A 21,388-nucleotide genomic window follows, 5' to 3' on the forward strand; every position below is an offset into this window, starting at 1 on the left:
CTGTCACTCTCTACACATGTCCATTGGTGGAAATGAAGAGAAAATTCAAAATATTTTAAAATTTACCACTGTGTCTGTTAGCAAGTTTTATATTTTTCAGACAAACAGAAAAAAAACTGCCTAATTAATGGTTTTTATTTTTTAATTCATTGTTACAGCAGCTATAAAGTAATGATGAGTTAGTGATTATATTTACTGCTACTCTTGGCATTTCCCTCACTCAGCCTGCCTAGTCCTCCATATTCATTTAGACAATTATGTGTCTCATTGCCTTTAACACTGTATTTGGAACTCAATCTAGAAAGAAAAACAAAAAGCCATCATTGGCCACTCTAATGTAATTCAGAGCTCTTGCAAATCCTGTTTTGTACTTTCCTTTTTTCAAAAGTCTCTTCTTATTCACTTTCTCTTAATAGTGCCTTGAAGTGTGTTCTAAGAAGGGGGCAATAATTAAAATTTCCACCTAAAATTTGACCAAACTTCCCAGAATCAAGCTTTTGTAACACATTGGAAATTTATAACTTGTTATACATGCAGATACTAACGCATCTCTTTCCCAAAGGTTTTCTATAAACAAAAAGAAACTGATGATTCAATTTGATCATTTTTAAAGAGTCTGAATAACAGGTTAACGTTATCATCTGTTTTATATTTTATATTGACATTAATGGTAACTATTGAAGTGTTCTTGTAAAGCTTATTTAGAAATGACAAGATTATGGATTTTAAAGTTCTTATTAAAAGATAAAGAAATACAAAAGGAGAAATCAAGGAAAGAAAGACAAAATATCTTTCTGTTCTTTTCTTCTTACTGATCAGTGTGATGGAGTTCAGATAGATTTAATAAACATCTCTCTGGAAGGAATTGCTATCTTGAATATACCAAGCATGCATGGAGGATCCAATCTTTGGGGAGAGTCTAAGAAAAGAAGAAGCCATCGTCGGATAGAGAAGAAAGGATCTGACAAAAGGACCACACTCACAGATGCCAAAGAGTTGAAGTTTGCAAGTCAAGGTAAGTTTTCTCACATTATTTGTTAAATTTATTTTAATCTGCTTTTAGAGACTACATTAAAATTAAAGAATATCCCATCACTATCGTCTATAGATTTAATAAGTTGTTTTTTTCATAATCAGATATGCATGTGTAATTACATTATATCATAACAGATTCTACAATCATATGTACACTGACTGTATTTTTCTTTTTTACTCCTTTATTCTCCTTGGGTATATAACATCCTATAGACAACAAATACATCTGGATATTCAGAGTATAATAATGTAACGTTTATTGTACATTAAATCCTGGAATGTGATGGTTTTGCTCAGTGTGTTCCAGTTGCTCTAACAATGGCTGGTTAAAGCCTTTCTAAGGTTGTGCTGCAAGATTTTTTATTCGTGGCTTTGCTCAGTCAGGCTGTGATATTGAAGTATCTTATATTAAGCTCTTGTTCTAAGTACCATATCTAATTGCATGTTTAAATATCCCACAATAAATTTCAATTCTCTGCTATTCAGAAATTTAATAACAGAAAAGAGGAAACCTGGGGAAAAGGGGGAAAAGGATGAACACAATAGGATAGAATAGTTGTGGATCAGAATTTTCAAGGACATTGTAATATATATCACATTGGGTCTTGACAACTAACTCCTGTTGATAGGTTTTATAAGCAAAGATAAATTGGTAGCATTCTAATAATTTATCATGTCCAAATAATTTATGTGTATTATCCATACTATTTCTTTACCTTTTAGAATCTACCTAATTCTATTAATGATGTTCAGATGTCTAAGAAAACATATTGGCTCAGCCCAGTGCAAAGATAACATGTGAAGTTGTTATAGGGTTATGAACCCAATAAAATAATGAGTATATTTTTTTAATAAGTAAAATAAATGTGAGGAGGGTTGTTAGGCTTGATGGTAATAGGACATGGCTTTATGTTTTAATGTCTTCAGGTGTCTGATTCAAGTTTCAGTAGCAGGCAGCAACTTCTGTTATGTGAAATTTGGTGACTATAAGAATGACAAAGATTGATGGAGAAAGCATTAGGTATCGTCTTGACAGAAGTGCTTATTACAACCTGCCAATGACAGAGGTTTTGATGCCCCTTAGATGTGTAGGTAATCCTAAAGAAGTACATCTTGAAAAGTAGTGCAATTTATTTATTTATTTTAATTTCAAATTACATTTAACTTTCAATATTATTTTGTATTGGTTTCAGGTGTACAGCTTAGTGGTTAAGATAATCATATACTTTACAAAGTGTTCTCCCCTATATTTTCACTACCCACCTGGAATCATATGCTTTTAACCATGATATTATTGACTCTATTCCCTATGCTGTATTTTATCACCCCATGACTATTCTGTAACTACCGATTTGTACTTTTTAATCCCTTTCACCCTCTCCCCCTCCCCCTCTCCTCTGGCAACCATAGACGCTCTTTGCATCTATGAGTCTGTTTCAATTTCGTTCATTCATTATTTTTTTTCAATTCCACATATAAGTGGAATCATATGGTATTTGTCTTTTTTCTATTTCAAAAGTAGTGTAATTTAATACAAGTAAGTTTATACCAAATTAATTAAAGTGCTTTATACTCAAAATGAAAACAACTATATGAAAACATGGGGAAATGTTTTCTAAAGGAGAAAAACATAGACAAAATGAGTAGTTTGGGGCTCTATGAATTTAAATCTGAAGGGAATTATACATAACTAGAGGCCCAATGCACAAAGATTCGTGCAAGAATAGGCCTTATTTCCCCTGGTTGCCAGCACCGCCTTTGTTCCGGCCCAGAGCCGCCTTCCGCCTTTGCGCACTGCCCAGAGGCCCTGAGAGGCCATGGGACAACGCAAGCATCCTGGCCTGGCCGCTGCCATCTTTGTCGGATCAATTTGCATATCCCCTCCTTATTGGCTGTGGGAGCTGCCATCTTTGTCACAAAGTAATGGTCAATTTGCATATTCTGTCTTTATTAGATAGGATTATAAACTTCTAAGATTTAATGTGGTTAATATTGCATTTATATTTAAATAGTACTTTAGTAAATTTCAAAGAAAGTTAACGAAAATTTTCTAAATATTAAAATTAGTTCAAGGACTATACTAACATCAAATATAAAAAGCTCTGCTCTCTCCCTAGGGAAGCAATGAGTAGATATACATTACATAGTAATATAGTCCATGCAATAAAAAAGAGTTTTATGTATATTATATATATATGTAATAATTTCGGGGTTATTTTTATAGTTGGTCACTACATACCAATACTTACCATGTCCTTTACATGTACATATTACAGTTATATATCTGAATTGATTCTCAATGCTCAACTGCCAACTACATTCACCACTGAGCTGTTAAAACTCTTAAGACTCATAGGTATTTTTTACCAAGGCAAGTGTGTAAACCCTCTATGGAGCTACTGCAGACATACCGTTTACTGGCCTCACTCTTCTCTGTATGCTTTTCTCGATAATACATATTTGGAATAAAGCACAGAGATGTCAGCCAGAACTATTCTCATGGACTATCAGTGCTCATAACTATAGGAATCTCTTCCCATTTTACCTTCTTGCTGTGTAAAACAATCAGGACCTAATTTTCATAAACTTGAGAAAGGAGAAAATGGAAATCTATAGGGTTTATTATTTAGGGATATTTATTCTCAGTACAAAATGGAGAAAAACAGTAGAAATTAGAGTTTTTGAAGCTCATTGGGTGAACAATAACAGAAGAATGTTTATAACTAAATTGGCTCAATTTTTTTGTTTCCCCTCTTACTAAACTATGCTTACAGGGTTTAGTTTTATTTTAAGATAAGTATAATTTCACTGATAAAAATGACTTTATCAGCTATATGTAAAAAGTTGACCAGTATATATTAATTACTCTTTCCTTTTAATTAAATTTCCCAAGAAAATGTTTTATTTTTATATATTTTGCAACAGAATAGTGGAAAATATCTCCTCTTTTTAAGTATCTTCAAGCTTTGAAGTTTTAATTTCAAATTTATTTTATTAATTATTAAATGTTATGCTTGATAGTGAGGAGTGAAATTTAATACATAAAATATCTGTATGAATCCCTTTCCTAAATGGTATATTATTCAATCATTTCATTGTGTTTTAAATTTCACAAAAACAACAGTGATATTAATGTGAGGGTCAATGAGCATTTTAAATCTAAATATGTTTTTAAATAGACACAAAATAATTGAAGATAGAGACTTTAGAATGAAATATGGAAAATATAATTCTAGTTCAACACATTTCTTTAACCCAGATTTAAATTAATGTATTTTACTATATTAGTAAGAAAGTGAAAAATTGAGTAGTGTAACTTTTTTATCAGGAGCATTTTCTCAAAATATTAACTAACAATTTTCCTGATATGCTCCATAAAACACTAAAGTTTAAAATAAATGTTTAATATATTGTAATGGATCCTTGTTTCCATAAATCTTAGAAAGCTTTTGTTGATGTGGGTGGTAGAGTTGGGGAATCATGCAGAACTAGATTTTTTGTAATAAAGGTAAATTATTTTATTTAGTAGAAGGATATACTAATATATTAAGAAAAAAGTTTACAAGTTTTATTTTTAATTAAAAAATGTGTCATAACCAGTGATCCCACTTCTAGGAATATATCCTAAGAAGCCCAAAGTACCAATCGGAACGAATACATGCACCCCTATGTATATAGCACCTCTGTTTGTGATAGCTAAGAACTGGAAACAGCCCAAATGCCCACCAGTAGATGAGTGGATAAAAAAGCTGCGGGACATTTACACTATGGAATACTACATAGCTATAAAAAAACGAATTATCTGTTACCCTTTGAGATAGCATGGAGGGACCTGGAAAATATTATGCTACGCAAAATAAACCAGTCAGATGAAGAGAAGCATCACATGACCTCACTCATATGTGGAAACTAAAGAACAAAATAAACTGATGAACAAAATAGATCCAGAGACATGGAAACATGGAACAGACTGTCCAATCTCAGAGGAAAGGTGGGGGTGGGTGGTTGGGTGGGTGGAAAGAGATGAACCAATGAATTTATATGAATATGCATAATCCATGGACACAGACAATAGTGAGGTGAAGGCCTGGGGAAGAGGGTGCAGACTAGAAGGGGTCCATGGCGGGGGGGAGTAAAGAAACATTTGTAATACTTTCAAAAATAAAGATTAAATTTAAAAAAATGTCATAGACCAAAGGTACAGGATTGGGTTTTGAACATTAAATTCTCATTTATATTGTGCTGTACATGATCTGGAAGTCCTGCACAACATTTGCTTGCAATATTTGAGGGCACTCACAGTATAAGATTAGAGTATCTTCAGTTAAGAAATTCACTGGTTGGAAATTTTGGGGTTGATTTCATTCAAGTTGATGAAAATTATAAGTAATTCATTTAATTACATTGTTGTTCCAGAAAAAATATTCTGTAACAGTTGGATGCAATTCTGAATCAGATTCACACTCACACTCATCTAATTCAGTGAACATTTCCTTAGTGGGTTTTTCTTTTACTGTTTTATTCTCTCTCTTTTCTTTCTTTTTTGAAATATAAATGAGTGTATAATATATAGACAGCAGGTCTTCAAGCAAAGCTGTGAGGTAGGCCGGGTACATCTCCAGTGCTCTGAGCCTTAAGTGCCAATCATTCCCATTTGTATCAGTTACTGAGTTCATCTTAGCTGCCCCCTCTTCTGAATTAATTCTAAGCATCAGCAAGATGTCTAATAAATTTATGCACATTAATGTATAAATGACTGATTGCATGAAAGTAGAGATATTTGCATTTTAAAAGAAATAAAGGCCTTCAGCTAAACCATTATTTTTCAAACTGAGTTATAACTCCAATTCTTCAGAGGTGCTCTAAAATTCTTCAGCGGTTCAAATTCATTATCACCATATTTTGAAACAATAAAAACTATAATAAAAACACCCTAAAGTGTTTCTATAAAATAATTTTTTCATATTGACTTTCAAACCTTTAAATTGTGTTATCAGACAAAAAACAACTTTCTCTTCTCCTGCATCTCTTCCTCCTCTTCTTCTCAATTGATCAATAACAGTAGATAGATTTACATATCCACATGTTACATGTATGTATACATGTATACATGTATGTATATTTATAGATGTTTATATGGGTGTATATATATACAGATGTAAATTAGTAATCAATAACAGTCACATTAACTGGAGAATCTGTAGCTCTGCAGTGGTCATCTAAAAATATATAGCCGAAACCGGTTTGGCTCAGTGGATAGAGCGTCTGCCTGCGGACTAAAAGGTCCCAGATTCGATTCAGGTCAGGGGCATGTACCTTGGTTGCAGGCATATCCCCAGTAGGAGATGTGCAGGAGGCAGCTGATCGATGTTTCTCTCTCATCGATGTTTCTAACTCTCTATCTCTCTCCCTTCCTCTCTGTAAAAAATCAATAAAATATATTTAATAAATAAATAAATAAATAAATAAATAAATAAATAAATAAATAAAATATATCTTTGCATATTGAAGGAGGATAATTATACAAATGGGTACATTACCACCATAGCACATCTTAATTAAATATAATTAAAAGGCCCAAAAGCTCAGGTACTTTTGTTTGACATAGTCAACAAACAGCATAGCAATCAATGGACATGAAAACAGGTGACCGTGCTAATACTTTAAAAGTAAATGGTCACCACTGTTTGGAAAATTGTTGCTTATAAAGAAATTGCACTAGTAAGCTCACTCCCAAAAATAATAGTCCTTTGCTAGTTTGTATATCAAGTGCATTTTATCACAGATTTGTGATATAAACATGTTCACCACTGCCAATAAAGAGCCAGCAATGAAATTGAAATACATTTCAGCTAAGTATGCAGAATGAAATAAATTTGACTAATTGAAATTTCAAGTGAACATCTGAACTAGAGAGCAAGTAACATCATATCATACACTTGTACTGAAAAAGTTAAAGAGAAAAATACGATATTAAAAAGACACCTTTTGGAAGTATTTTTTAACCGGACAGTGAGGATCTCTCAGGTAATGTGATCAGTTTTTAGTTATTCAAATGGTTTCAGTTCTGAAGATGATAAGCCCAACTATTCCACTCTCCAGCTCTGAAATCAGAATGATACAAAATAGCCAAGTGAGATTAAAAAATGTGTACCATTTACAAGTACTTATCTGTCAGTGTCAAGATATTCCCAATACGATGTACCCAAAACAAAATACAGAAATCAATGAAAAATAGGATGCCTGTGACACTGCAACTGTCTTCATGAAATAACTTCATTATTTTCATAGATTTGCTGCATTAAAGTGGTAGCAATTTAAACATTTAAAATGTATTTTTACAAATAACATTCTAAGTTTCTCTTTTATTTACTCGTTTCTAAGAAATTGCTCCTTTAAAAAAAAGAGGTTGATTGCTTTAAAAAACTTAAAAACCACTGAGCAAAAGTAATTATATTTAAGCCATAGTTTCAAACATTTGCCAGAAGCTAACGGGAGGTACTTTCGGGAGCAGCTGGATTGCCTGCTTAAATCCTCATTAACTGGGTGACTGTCTACCCCACCTATGGATGCAGTTAGCCAGGTATATTATTAAAACTAATTAACATACGCTGTCTCTATGAAACTTTCAATAACTTAATTCCCATTTACCAATGTTAATTCTCTTATTTGGACAGAATTTCCCAAAGTGTAGCAGGCATTCAACTGATGGAAATTGGAGATGGTTTAAGCAGTTACAGATGAATATTTTAAAATTTAATAGTGTACTATTACAGGTGTTTTCTCTTTATAGTAAGGGATATTTTAAAAGCATAATTGTAATATAAATTTAATTTTTAAAATAAATTTACTTAAGTAAAAACCAAAACTAAGCAATAATACTGGCAGTACATGGGCACGGCAAAAATTGAAGGCAGAACAAAAAATACTAAAGTGTGGCAAATTGCACCAGGCAAATACTTCAGCTCCCACCACTTTGTATAATTTGCACAGCCCCAGTTTTGAATACTTAGTATAAACAATATTTCTATTCTTCGTCATCTTGTGTAAAATGTACTATGTACCAGTTTCCCCAGAATAACCTCTTCCATGTACTTTACACCGTACACGCCCCCACCCTGCCTTATTTGCTGTCTGTGCACGGTGCTAAGAAGACTAAAACCCTGAGTCTTCCTAGGACCCAGAGAGGAGAGTCTGTGTATCTGATTGGCTGTCAAGGAATCTCTTTACATCAAATGACTTTATTAACATATTATTTTGAAACCTCTGAAGAAGTAGGGAGAAAGAGGTCAGTTTCAAACAAATTGATCAAAGAGAATAAATGAGTTGATGTCAATGAACGCTTGGCAAAACTTGATTTTTTTTTTTGCCTCTGAAGATAAATAAGGTTATTGGCTCTGATGTCTTCATCTTTAAAATGGGGATGGTGAGTTCTGAAGGAGCTGAGGTGAACGTATGGGTGCTGTATGTCATATTGCCTGGACAATTGCACAGGAGCATTTAAATAGCTAGACCCCAACACTTTCTATACCTTGTAAAAGTTACACTTTTTTTGAAATTTGATGGTAATGGGCATTTGTCATCCATTATCAATTTTTCTTCACATTTCTATGGATTATTTAGGGTAATTTAAATGGCAGTGTTTTAAGTTATCTAAATATAACTGCAACATTTTAGAACTGTAGATGATGTGTTTGGCATTCAAACCCTGGCAAGCAGAATAATTTCCAAGCATTTAAAGTCAGTGATTAAATCAATTAAGTTTAGAAACAAGAAAAGGATTTCATGCTGCATTATTTTGCCTGGATATTAAAATTGTTGAAAAAAGATCATGGCACTTGAGATGTTGCATTTCACAAAAATATATGGACATACTAATATCATGATAATTGGTTGAAAAGAGATAGATCCAAACATTTGTAGCCTTTAAGGAGATGTCTCAAACTGAGTTCCTAATTGTATGTTTTTAAACCACCTCCCTTGAAGTTTTCCAGCAGTAGGTAACACATACAGGAGCACAAACTTAATAAAAGCTATCAAAATATAAAAATGTGTTCCCAATTAAAGATTGCATCATTACTTCAGATGTCTTAATGTTGTGACTTTTTTAAAATAAAAGTCATGCTTCTAAAGTTTATAAACAGTAATAAAACAAAATTAGAGAATATAAGACATTTCATGTATCTAACATTAGAACTATATTTCAAAATATAAGACCATGTATTCTTATCTTTGGCCTAGCTTTCCTATAAAAGCATATATATTATGAAGAAGCATTTATGAAATTTATTTGTCATGACACTATAAAAACTTCATAGAAACTGCTAGCCTCCGAGAAATTTGGAAAGGAGAAAGCATAAATTGAATAAATTAATATTTTACAAACAAAACACTAAATGATCTTTGGAATATTTTTATATTCCTTCTGGAGCTATATAAAATACATTTTTGTAGCTAGCATTATTTTTCCTTGTTCCCATGGTCAGCAATCAAATTTTCAAAATCTGACATGCAGCATAATGGTAGAAAACTTATAGTAAAATTGGTAAGGCCACAAAATTATTTTGGATGTAATATAGCATATAAGTATTCATTTAAACAAGAAAATAGTATTCTCTAATAACATAAATGAGATTATTGCTATTAAGGGCTTATACTTTTTTTTATCCTCACCCAAGAATATTTTTCCATATGAATTTTAGAGAGAGAGAGAGAATGGAAGGGAGGGAGGAGAAGGAGAGAGAACCATTGATGGAAGAAAGACACATCGATTGATTGCCTCCCACATGCACCCTGACCGGTACCAGGGATTGACCCTGCATCCTAGGTACATGCCCTTGACCGGTAACTGAACCTGTGACTCTTCAGTCTGTGGGCTGATGCTCTAACCACTGAGAAAAAGCACAGAGAGCTAAGGGCTTATTCTTGAAAACAAATTGAAATTAGAAAAGCAGGGAAAATCTGAAGAATAGGTAGGTAGGAATGGCAGAACAAGGAGCAACATGCTTTCACCCAGTGAATGTGGGAAAGACTGAGAAAAATGAGTTTTTAGTAGCAGTCACAGATTGAAAAATATATGATCTGGCAATCAATTTAATAGTTGCAAGGGAAGAAGAAAAGAAATTTGTTTACTTGAGGTTTTAAATTAAGGCTCAGCTATTATCTTCTCTGACATCTGAGGCAAATACCTTCTTATTTTCGCAAGGCTGTTTTGAGAACTTCTATATTTCTATTATTGATTTTAGTTGTAACATCAGGGAAGGATGAAAAATATAAATGCTTTAACAGGTCATTTTCTCTACAATGTTGATGTCCACTATCAGTGATAAAATAACCATCTTATAATTTGTTTCTGTGACATAGTATTCAATCCTGAGTCTGTTGAAAATAATGGTAGATCATCTACCCAGACCAAGACTGCATTATAGTTTTAAGTAAATTTAACTTATGCAGTGGTGAAAATATAAAATGTATTTTTAAGTTAAATAAATATTGACTGATTATACAAGCTTCAACTAATTAAATAACACCCATAAAGCATGCTTTCAAATAGTTGTCACATAAAGTTTCCAAATATGAGACTATGCATAGAAGTTCCTAAATATAAAACCCTATCATAACCTTGCCATTTGAGGGTAATGTTTTGAAGCTCACGTAAGAGATGTGTCCCAGGGAACTTACAATAATTTGTCCTACTTAAACCAAAATGTGGTGGTATTGAGTCCAAGTTCATTGTCTCGAAAAACCAAAGAATGGATCTGCAGACAAAAATGATTAGCAGGAGCAAAGTTTATTGAGAATAAAGGGTGCAACTGAGGTTCCAGGAGCAGGACGGTGTCCATGTTACGGCCGGATGTTTAGCATCCAAGCTAATTCAAGTCTGTTAGTCCATGGCCATAAGCCATGTGAGCTCAGAGATGTGTTCCCTGCCACAGGAGCATCAGGAACCCACTGCACACTAGAGAGAGAAGAGAATAAGAAGAGGGAGCACGCTCTTTTTGTCTGGGGAGAGGTGGGGGGAGGTCCAGCCTTGCTAGTTCATGATTGGTCTTTTCAAATAATTTTGCCTCATCCACATTCTTGGGATTGATTTATATGCCTCCTTGTCTTTGATTGGTTATTTGCAAGTTTCCTGTCTTAGCAACTTCCATATATTTTATGGATTGCCTTAGTAGCTTCTGCCTACCTGGGTTGCCAGGTTCTACTTCTTCTTCTTATGGTCCCTCCCTTGTCTACCCAGTTTTCTTCTGTCTCCTCACTATAATCAGAACATATGACAAAAAATTAGGGAGGATTTTAAAAAAGTAGTAAACATTAAAGAACTATTAAGAAGATTTGAAATCTCCCTAACTGGTTTGGCCCAGTGGATAGAGCATTGGCCTACGGACTAAAGACTCCCAGGTTCAATTCTGGTCCAAGGCACATGCCCAGGTTTCGGGCTCAATCCCCAGTGTGGAGCATACAGGAGGCAGCTGATCAATGATTCTCTCTTATCATTGATGTTTCTATCTCTCTCTCCCTCTTCCTTCCTCTCTAAAATCAATAAAATATATATTTTTTAAAAAGACATGAAATCAACTACATAAGTTGTTAAACATAAGTCATGGTTTTATTTTTTAATTTTTCTGTTGGTATTAAAAGCTGTTTTCCTTTCCTCAAGATAGGAAATAATACAAAAGAAACACTATAATTTCACTAAGAATTAAACTTCAATTGTACCATCTTGTGGAATGGCATTTAGAGATTTAAAGTCCTACCAGGAGAGACATTAAACTTTTATTCTATCTCTATTTTTTAGGTGTTTTTTGTTTTTGTTTTCTGCTGATTACCTTAATGCATGCAAAGAAACCACTACAAACTGGCATCTGGTTCTCTTTGCACACATTTGTCTAACTACCAGAGAGTGACAGGGGGTCTGGTAGAGAGCAAAGAGACCTGTTTATTGAAAGAGTCAAATCCCATGATCTACTAAATTATCTTTGAGCTGTATGAATTTGAGTTAACCAAGGTAACTAAAGACTGTAGTTCCATTGCCATGAATGTTACATACAGTGGGGCCTTGACTTACGAGTGTCCCGACTAATGAGTTTTTTGAGATACCAGCTGTCTCTCTGCAAATTTTTTGCATTGAGTTGATAGAGTAATTTGAGTTAACGAGCTCCTTAACGAGCTCCTTAATAAGCTCCGTCTCGGAAGGAATTAAGCTCGTAAGTCAAGGCCCCACTGTGTATACATATATATATATATATATGAGAGAGAGAGAGAGAGAGAGAGAGAGAGAGAGAGAGAGAGAGAGAGAGAGAGAGAGAGAGAGAGCGCTAGTTAACAACTTCTTGGACAGTATCCAGCCAACTCTGTTTTTAAAGTTCATCATTTCCTCCACATTGAATAATTATTTTCCTGGCTTAATAAAAACATTTTTATTGCTCTTCCTTTGATAAACAGTGGATTTACAAACTCAGGGATTTTTGTTTTGTTTTGTTTTAGGTAGTGTCTGTTGGCGGTTGTAAAGTACAACTGTTAATCGGAATAAGCTAAAGATTGAGGCCTGAATGTTATAAGGTGACAGTCATTTGGAATAAGACTGAAAATCTCCATAAATAAATATGACTGATTTAAATAAGCCCTAGGGAGCTTTTTTGAGAAAGTTTAAATGCCTGATGAATGCCACACTGTTATTCTAATTATCCCATAATATGGGACAAAATAGCAATCTTCTTCATCCTTTTATTTACAAAGCTGCTCCAATTATCATTATATTTCACCTGTTCAAACTCTGAAAGATTGTTCCTCGTGGAGAAATTCATTAAAAGAGAATAATTATATTATATTTCACAGATTCGCAGAAAGAAAATGTGTCTTTGAACAATTTCATTTCCCTGAAGAGTTGTTCATTTTAGGGTGGAAGACAGGTCTATTAAGTACCTTCTACACTTTTTAAACATGTCAAATCTAACCATTAATACCAAAATTAGTCATTTGATTCTAATTAAATGAAAGAATCAGCTGCTATTTGTAGAATTTAATTTTAGTGAATGAAACAAACATAACAATATTTTCAAAATATATTGAATAACCAAGTAAGAATTTTTTTATGCATAATGATTTAAATTCATGTCTATTCTGATAGTTAAAGCCATTAGCATATTGACATCTTTCCCTATTGATGCTTGAGAAAATGTACTTCTCTATCCAAAAAATTATATAAAGCATATTTTCTCACTGAGTGTGGCATTCACATTTTCAGAGTATCTTGTTAGAAAAATAAGAGAAAATCAACCAATATCAAAGAACATTTCAGTTTTATATTTACTGTAAGGAAGGTTCATGGAGTTTGTGAGTAAATGTATTTTCAACATTTAAAAAGTCATGTGCATAAAAACGTGACTTTGAAGAAAACAGGTCCAAGACACGACACTGTATATTTGAACAGTTGGTACTGTGTAATAAGCTATCCAAGGTCACATGCAAGTAATACCTTATGCCTTATATCTCTCTTGTGAGTAATTGAGCAATAATGAAATAATGGACTAATCACTGATGCTTTTGCCAAGCTTTCTATACTTGACGATAAGAAGTTTCTCCCCTAAGAGTCCTTATATTGTAGTCTTTTCTTACATCACCCTGGCCAGCTAAGACTGAAGTAACAGGATATCTAGTGAACCTAGTGGAAAGCAAGAAGTCTACACATCTTTTACCCGGTATGAAATTATGACAGATGCCCTGGGCAGAGTGCCTCAGTTGGTTGGAGTGTCATTCTATACAACAAAATGTTGTGGGTTCGATTCCTGGACAGGGCACATGCCTATGTTGCAGATGTGATCCCTGGTGGGGGCATGTACAGGAAGGCAACCAAATAATATCTCTCTCTCTCTCTCTCTCTCTCTCTCTCTCTCTCTCTCTCTCTCTCTCTCTCTCTCTCTCTCTCTCCTCTCTCTCTCTCTCAAATAAGCATGTCCTTTGTTGAGGATTAACAAAATAAATTATGGAAGATGCTATTTGATTTTTAAAAGGCAGTAATTACATCAAATTTAAATAGGAATTTTAAATGTGTCTAGGATTTGAAGAACTCTGAGATAAAAAGAGAATTAATCTGCATGTCTCATTTTAAAAGATCTAACTGTGCTATTCTGAGTTGGAGGTTTTGTACATTTTTGTAGTTAGGCATTATTTTTAAATTCTTTGTGAATATATCGTCTGTTCTTTTTATTAATGAAATGTATTTCTTTAAAGGGATTCTTTACAGTATTTGTTTTAATTGTTTTAAGATGGGCTATTTTGGATTTCCATTGCTTTTTCTTTTGCTTTCATTTTGCTGTTTGATTTCTGAATATTTTTTATGTTACCATTGCAAATATTACTTTTTATTCAAATTTCATGCAGAAGTTAGTAATTAACAAGAAACTGTAACGGTGTTTTTATCCTTGAGGGAATGAATGTGCTGGTTACAGCAGATAATGGAATTGAGCTTCCTTTGCTAGTCAAGGAAAATATTCAGTTCTCCAAAAATTATAAACAAACAAAAAAGGAAATGAATGCATTAGTCTAGCCATTAAGTTGATTTCAACTAAAAAAAAAAAAAAAAAAGTCTGACATTTGAAACCTCTCTAGAAGACTTTAATAAGTCAGGGTATTTCTAGTATGTAAGACAAACCCCTTGGCCATGTATATGTAGGGGCAGTTTGTGTCTGAGTCTGTGTGCATATATATTGACTTCATTCAGGGGAAAAGGATAAGGATAATGGGCATGCAGGTGGCAGAATACTGCATGGAAGAAAAGCATCCCTTGAACACATATTATTCTGAAATTCCCAGTCAGAGTACCAGGAAAGCAAAGCATTGCTTTAGCAGGAAGGAAGGGTATTTTTAATAGCAGAAGAGAGTGTAAGGGAAAAAAAAGTTGTTCTCTAAACTAAAAATCATTATCCCATTATCCCAAGGGAAAAAGATGGAAATAGGTAAAGGAAGAATGAAACTCCTCCCTTTCTGTCTTCCTTTCTTTCCCTTTACTACATGCCATCCTTTGAGAATACTGCATTCTTCAAATTTCCTCACTCTTCCTCCTCCAGATGAGAAGAACCTGCCACATTAGCTGATATATTTTCCATTGATGTTTAGACAGAGTGGAAGGGGGAGAGGAGGAGGCGGAGGAGGAGGAGGAGGAGAAGGAGGGGGAGGAGGAGAGGGAGAGAGAGAGAGAGAGAGAGAGAGATCAAAGTGAGACAGACAAGAGACATATCGTTGTTTGCTTCTTGCCCCTACCGGGCCAGGGATTGAGCCTGCAACTGAGATACTTGCCTTTGACCAAAATCGAACCTGCAACCCTTCAGTCTATGGGCCAATACTCTAGCCACTGAATAAAACTGGCTAGGGCTACCTATTAGCTTTTTAACTGTTGTTTAATCTATGTGGTCTTGTAACTAATTTTATATCCTAACCTCATCATTCAACATCATAAGTATGTTTATACTTCAATATTACTTTTTCTGTGGCTATAAGATATAAGATTTGGCAAAGATACATGTGACTAAAAGAAAATTTTACTCTCCTTTTGAATATATATTTTATACAATTAAATAGTATAATAATATTAGAAATATTATATAAGAAAAAAGTTTGTCTTAATTTAGTAATCATTGTTAAATAAATCTATTATAAGTTCCTAAGTATAGAAATGATTTATATCTAAACATACAGGTTGGGGCAAAAGTAGACTTACAGTTGAGAGTACATGAAACACAGAGTCAACTTGTATTATTATTTATTAATCATTATATTATTTTCTATACAAACAACTGTAAACCAACTTTTTCTGCACACTGTATTTATTGCATAATGAGAAATTATGTAAATGTCCAAATTTAGGGGAATTAGTGGGTTAATCATGACATAGCCATTAAAAATTATGGGTTGAAGTATTGTTTTGCTTTATTTACATTTATGATTTTATTTTATTTATGTATTGAGAAATAATTAATATATAACACTGTATAAGTTTGAAGTGTACAACATATTTTTAATATGTTTATATATAGCAATATAATTGAATTTTAATAATATCTGAGAATGTTTATGATGTGGAATAAACAGGAAGAATTCCTGGGATAACATTACTTAAGTAGAATTATTATTATATTTTTGTATATACATGTATATGAGGTATTTAAAAAGTCATTATTTCAAAAAATTAGATAATAGATCATGCTTTACATCTTTTTAACTGAAATTTGCCAAAATTAGTTTATATTACACTTCAAATCAGGAAAATGTGCTATTTCAAATCATTTTATTTAAAGAAATTCTTTCTGATATTTTTCCTGAATGCCTAAGCCAGTAGATTCATTAGATAAATTTATTGATGCATATGAGCTGAAATTAAGAAAATTTCCATATAATTTATGGATGTCAACATGGAGATATTTGAGTGATTTGGAACAAAGATATCATCTTACATAAAATTTTGAGTAAGATATTATGATTAAAAAAAAAAAGAAAACCAAAGTCATTAATGCAATATGACCTTCAGGGAAGGGCACAGTGGCTATAGTTTGTTACCAATGTATTAGTGAAACAATTACTTGCTTTACATCTTTTAACATTACTGTTATGTAACTACTGATAGTGAATTTTCCTCCACAGATTAGCTGATTTATACTAGTAAGTTGGCATTCGGTACTGTACATAGTAAATATTTGTATTTTATTTGTGCACATATGGGTACATTTCTTTAATTCCAAGAAAGTTCCAGCTGTTCTTTTCTTATATGTATATATAGCAGCCAACTGCTCCTCATTCATTTAGAACATCTTCTAGTCTTTAATCTTTTATTGGTATTTCACTATTCAATCAATATGCCCAGTCACACATTAGAAATATGTTAAAACTAGAATTAAATTTCTTGGATGAGAACTTATAACACCACATCCTTTCTATGGAAGACTTTAATTAACTAAAGTCTGAAAATATTAAATGACAATAAGCACTTTTATATTATTAAAATTCTCCTGTTTTATATATTAGAGAGAGGTATAGTTTGAGATAATGTTAATAGTTTTTAAGTATTGGATTTTACTATAACCCTAATATAGAATTAAGCATATTACTCAGTTTATCCATTTTCCACAATATTATTGTACTAACACTATGAACCAGGCAATGTTATAGATTTAATAGAAGTGAAAAATAAGTTAATCCAATAGTTACAATAAAATCTGGACAGTGCTATGATGGGAAAGTACTATTGATACAGAAATACATACTAAGAGTACCAAATCTTGTTGAAGATATTAGGGAAGTTAAAAAACACATGATATTAAGCTAAGGCTCAAAGAATGAGAATGAGTAAAGTATGCAAAGAGGGAGAGAAATAGTCATATTATTCCAGGTTTCTGGTAGAATAACAGGGCACATTTGATGAGTCAAAGGCATCTTGGTATAAGATCACAGTGGAAATTGACTCAATGCCTCATTACTTGGCTTTTGTTTTGTTTTTTGTTTTTTTTTATCTTCTACCGAACTGTAAACACCATGAGGTCAGGAAACATATCTATTTTGCTTCCTCCTATATTCCCAAGATTAAGCTGGGGTCCTGGCACACAGTAGTAGCCAAATGATTATTTGTGAAAAAAATGGGGGAGGACTGGAAAGACATGAGGCTGAAGAGAAACTTTGTGCCCATCACAGAGATATCTGAATGCTGATCTTCATAAAAATCGACATTTTATAGTTGATGAAACTGACTCAGCTTTTAAAACAGTGCTAAAACTCAAAAAGTGGGTATATAGGAAAATGAGAGTAACAATTTGCTTCTATTCAAAGCCAATGTAGTTTCCAAAATACATGTTGACTGTAGAAAGGAACAGCATAGGCCTAGTTCTGATGCATGGAGCCAAAAGATCAGGGAACATTTCCCTTCAGTTCTCTACTCTATCAACTGAGCTATCCCCAAATTCTGAAAAACGTTTACATCACTTGCTGAAACCCTGAAATGAAGATAAAATAGTTATGTAGTAGCTAATATCCTACCTGTCTCGATTTTATTGATATTAGTATCTGAGCATGTTTATGATGTGGAGTTACAGGAATAAAGAACAGTTAGTGTTTGCCCTGGCCGGGTGGCTCAATTGGTTGGAACATAATCCCATACACCAAAACCTTCCAGGTGCGATTCCCACGTCTGGAAACATACCCAGGTTGCTGATTTAACCTCCAGTCAGGGCGTGTACAGGAGGCAATGGATTGATATTTATCTTTCACATAGATATTCTCTCCCTCTCTCTCCCCCTACCTCTCTCTCTAAAAATCAATAAACATATCCTTGATTGAGGATAAAAAATACCACCACCACCACCACACACATACAAACAAATAAAACAATCAGTGTTTAAAACCCCAGCCTAATTCTTGCAACATTAACATCTATTTCTTATAAATTAAATGTAGCATCATTAATTCCTCCTTTAAATCTTCTCTTTTTACCCTAATTACCAAAACTAATAAACATTAACAATGTAAATTCCGTAGTAAATATCATAAGCTTTAAGTAGGACTACTATGTCATAAATGGACAAATATCTGCTTTATCAAGAAGTTGGAAATTCTAAAAAAATTTTCATAAAAATTCATATAAGACTAAAAAAGTATTTTATTTTTCAGCTTAAAAATTTTTTAAAAAATGACATTTATGCACTGTAAGCCCCACTACTACACACTGAACTGACTATGAATATTTGCCAGGGCAGATGTCTGGGAACTGAGCTTTAGCTAGCAATTGAAGAGCAAGCAATCTAATTGGTTGGGTTCTAGTGTAATTTTTTTTAAAAAATGGGAAAGGAAATAAAACAAAAAACTAACCAAACAAACAATTTCTTTTTCTGAAGCTCATTTCATTACCTGGCCTTCTGAGGCAGAAAAGTGGATGTAAGTGAATGCTATGAGGCTTAGCACAAAGTGGAACTGTGGAATGTTGTGTAGTATGACAAGAAAATCTGGGAATATGGCAGAAATCAAAATACTCTTAGTGGTACAATAAAATAATCTATAAACATCACACTACAAAGGTAAGCTGTCTTACAGTAACTGAGTGTAATGATGCTAAATGTAGAACACTGACAGCCTAGGCAGGTCTCAAAAAAAAAAAATAAAAAGATAATTCATCTGAAAGGAAATATATAAACCTTACCTTTAACATGGAGAATTGCAGGTTAATTTGTTATTTCTCAAAAAAATTTATAATCTCCTTCTTTGCTTGCAGTGTATGTGTGTATGAAGTGTTGTGTTGTTGATGTTAGTTCTACAAGAGGAAGCTGTGTAGAAGCAGGTAGATAACATAAAAAAATAGAAAAGAGCCCGGCCGGTGTGAGTCAGTGGTTGAACATCGACCTATGAACCAGGAGGTCATGGTTTGATTCCTGGTCAAAGCACATGATCAGGTTTTGGGCTCAATCCCCAGTGTGGGGCATGGAGAAAGCAGCCAATCAGTTATTCTCTCTCATCATTGATGTTCCCATCTTTCTCCACTCCCTTCTTCTCTTAAATCAATAAAAATATATTTAAAAAAATAGGAGACTGAAGAAGCCCGTTTTCTAATTGATAATCCAGGGTTTCATTAAAGCATTAGATTATCTGAGTATGTGATAGCTTCCCCCCTCTAATCATGATAGATGCTTCCATCCTCAGTGACTTTCATGGTGGCAAAAAGGTACATGAAAATCTCAGGCAGGTGCATGAACATTCAGCAGCAAGCCTGAGGTCACCTGCACAGTGAAGGCTCCTGGGCTACACTGCACTTGACAACTAAAGAAATGACTGAGTGTTTACCTGCAGCTAGTGCTCCAGCGGAAGTGGTAATTGACCTTTGGAATTTCTGTCCCTGTTCTGGCTGACTTTCTTTGATGCTTGTGAGTTAATGGAGAGTGCCGCCCTGATGCCGTGGCTGTATTTGAACTTAACACAAGCACAGTGCAGCTGGAGCAAGACCAGGTTTGGTCTGAGCAAAGAAACATCAAAGAGCAAAGAAGGAAAAATTAAGTGTGAAAGTAAACCAGTGTTCATATAGTAGGTATGGCAGGTAAGTTGTTTTATGTAATGAAGAAGAAATAGACACAGTGTCAGAAAAATCATTAATCAGTAAGAAAACATAGTTTCTCAATTCAGGGCTAATATTCATGTATTTTTCTAGAAGGGTGAATATGTTTTTATGTAAAACATTCTTCCTAAAATAAAAGGCTTAACTTAGAGCAAAAAAAAAAAAAATAGTCATAATGACCAAAGCAAATTTTCTTAAAGAACATAGGGAATTCAAAAAAAAAATGCAGTAATGTTTGTCATTACATTACATTAAATTGCAAATAAACTTTGTAATTAAAAGAAAAACCTACAACTTTGCCGTCACTACCTAACGGAGGGCATTTCCTTTTCTTTTTTACTAATGTCTCCTGAAGAAGTACTTTCCTTAGGTGTTTAAGAAAACAATCTTTTTAAAATGGCACTGGATGTATATAAAAATCGATCAGAGACAATTCCAGATAGCTGGAGTAAATAAACATTCTTCTTGCCTGGTGGCATAGTTATAATAACCACTTTACATAATTAGATCTTGGGCTTCTACCATCTACGATATATAATCTTTAGAATTTGTACAAAGTTCCTTCTGAAATAATTTTTCTTGGCCAGTGATTCATTCAGTGCAGAGAATAAAGGCCAAAGCTATACCTAAAATTATACCAAAGATTTTACATTAAGTAAAAGATAAAAAAAAGATATATAAGAAAACTTATAATTTCATCATATAGTGCATTCTAATATGAAGAAAATAAACAAGGTGATGTAGAACAATTGGTGGGTGATTTTCAGTTTAGAATGAATGGCCAAGGAATGGGTTTCTGAGAAAGCTAAAATTAATTTGAGGTTCAAGAATAAGGAAACAGCCCTGGCTGGTATTGCCCAGTGGTTAGAGTGTGCCCAAGGACCTGAAGGGTGGCTGGCAGGTTTGAGTCCCTGCCAAGGGTTAGGGTTAGGGTTACTTTTCTCCCTCGAAACTGTATATTGTGGCCAGCCTAGAACTATCATAAAACAAGCCTTTATTTTTTCTATCCGCTGCTACCTACCTTTCCTCCAGTACTCTACTTTCACAGCCAACCCTCCACTCTCATTGCATAGATATGAAATAGAGTTAGGAAAATTAGTTAGTATTATAGAAAAATAACATAAAGATAGAGGGAGCATTGGAGATTGCAATACTTCTTGACTGAGAAGTTAGAATAGTCTAGCTTTAAGAGTGTATTGAAAATAAAATATCCCAGAAAACCTCATCCAGAAAAAAAAAATTAACTGAAATTGCAGGTCTCCTAAC

General features: G+C 33.5%; 1 protein-coding gene across 3 annotated transcripts in view; it reads left to right on the top strand.

Annotated features, from left to right (window-relative positions):
- Nucleotides 1-21,388, top strand: part of DGKB (diacylglycerol kinase beta) — a 527,879-nt gene that overhangs the window by 385,962 nt on the left and 120,529 nt on the right. For all 3 annotated transcript variants that reach the window (XM_036328013.1, XM_036328012.1, XM_036328014.1), the window contains one exon: nt 820-1,015. In XM_036328013.1, coding sequence (XP_036183906.1) covers nt 820-1,015 — 196 coding nt within the window. The remainder of the gene's footprint in view (nt 1-819; nt 1,016-21,388) is intronic.

The sequence above is a fragment of the Myotis myotis genome, unplaced genomic scaffold (genome assembly GCF_014108235.1).
Source record: "Myotis myotis isolate mMyoMyo1 unplaced genomic scaffold, mMyoMyo1.p scaffold_m19_p_11, whole genome shotgun sequence".
Classification (NCBI taxonomy): Eukaryota; Metazoa; Chordata; class Mammalia; order Chiroptera; family Vespertilionidae; genus Myotis; species Myotis myotis.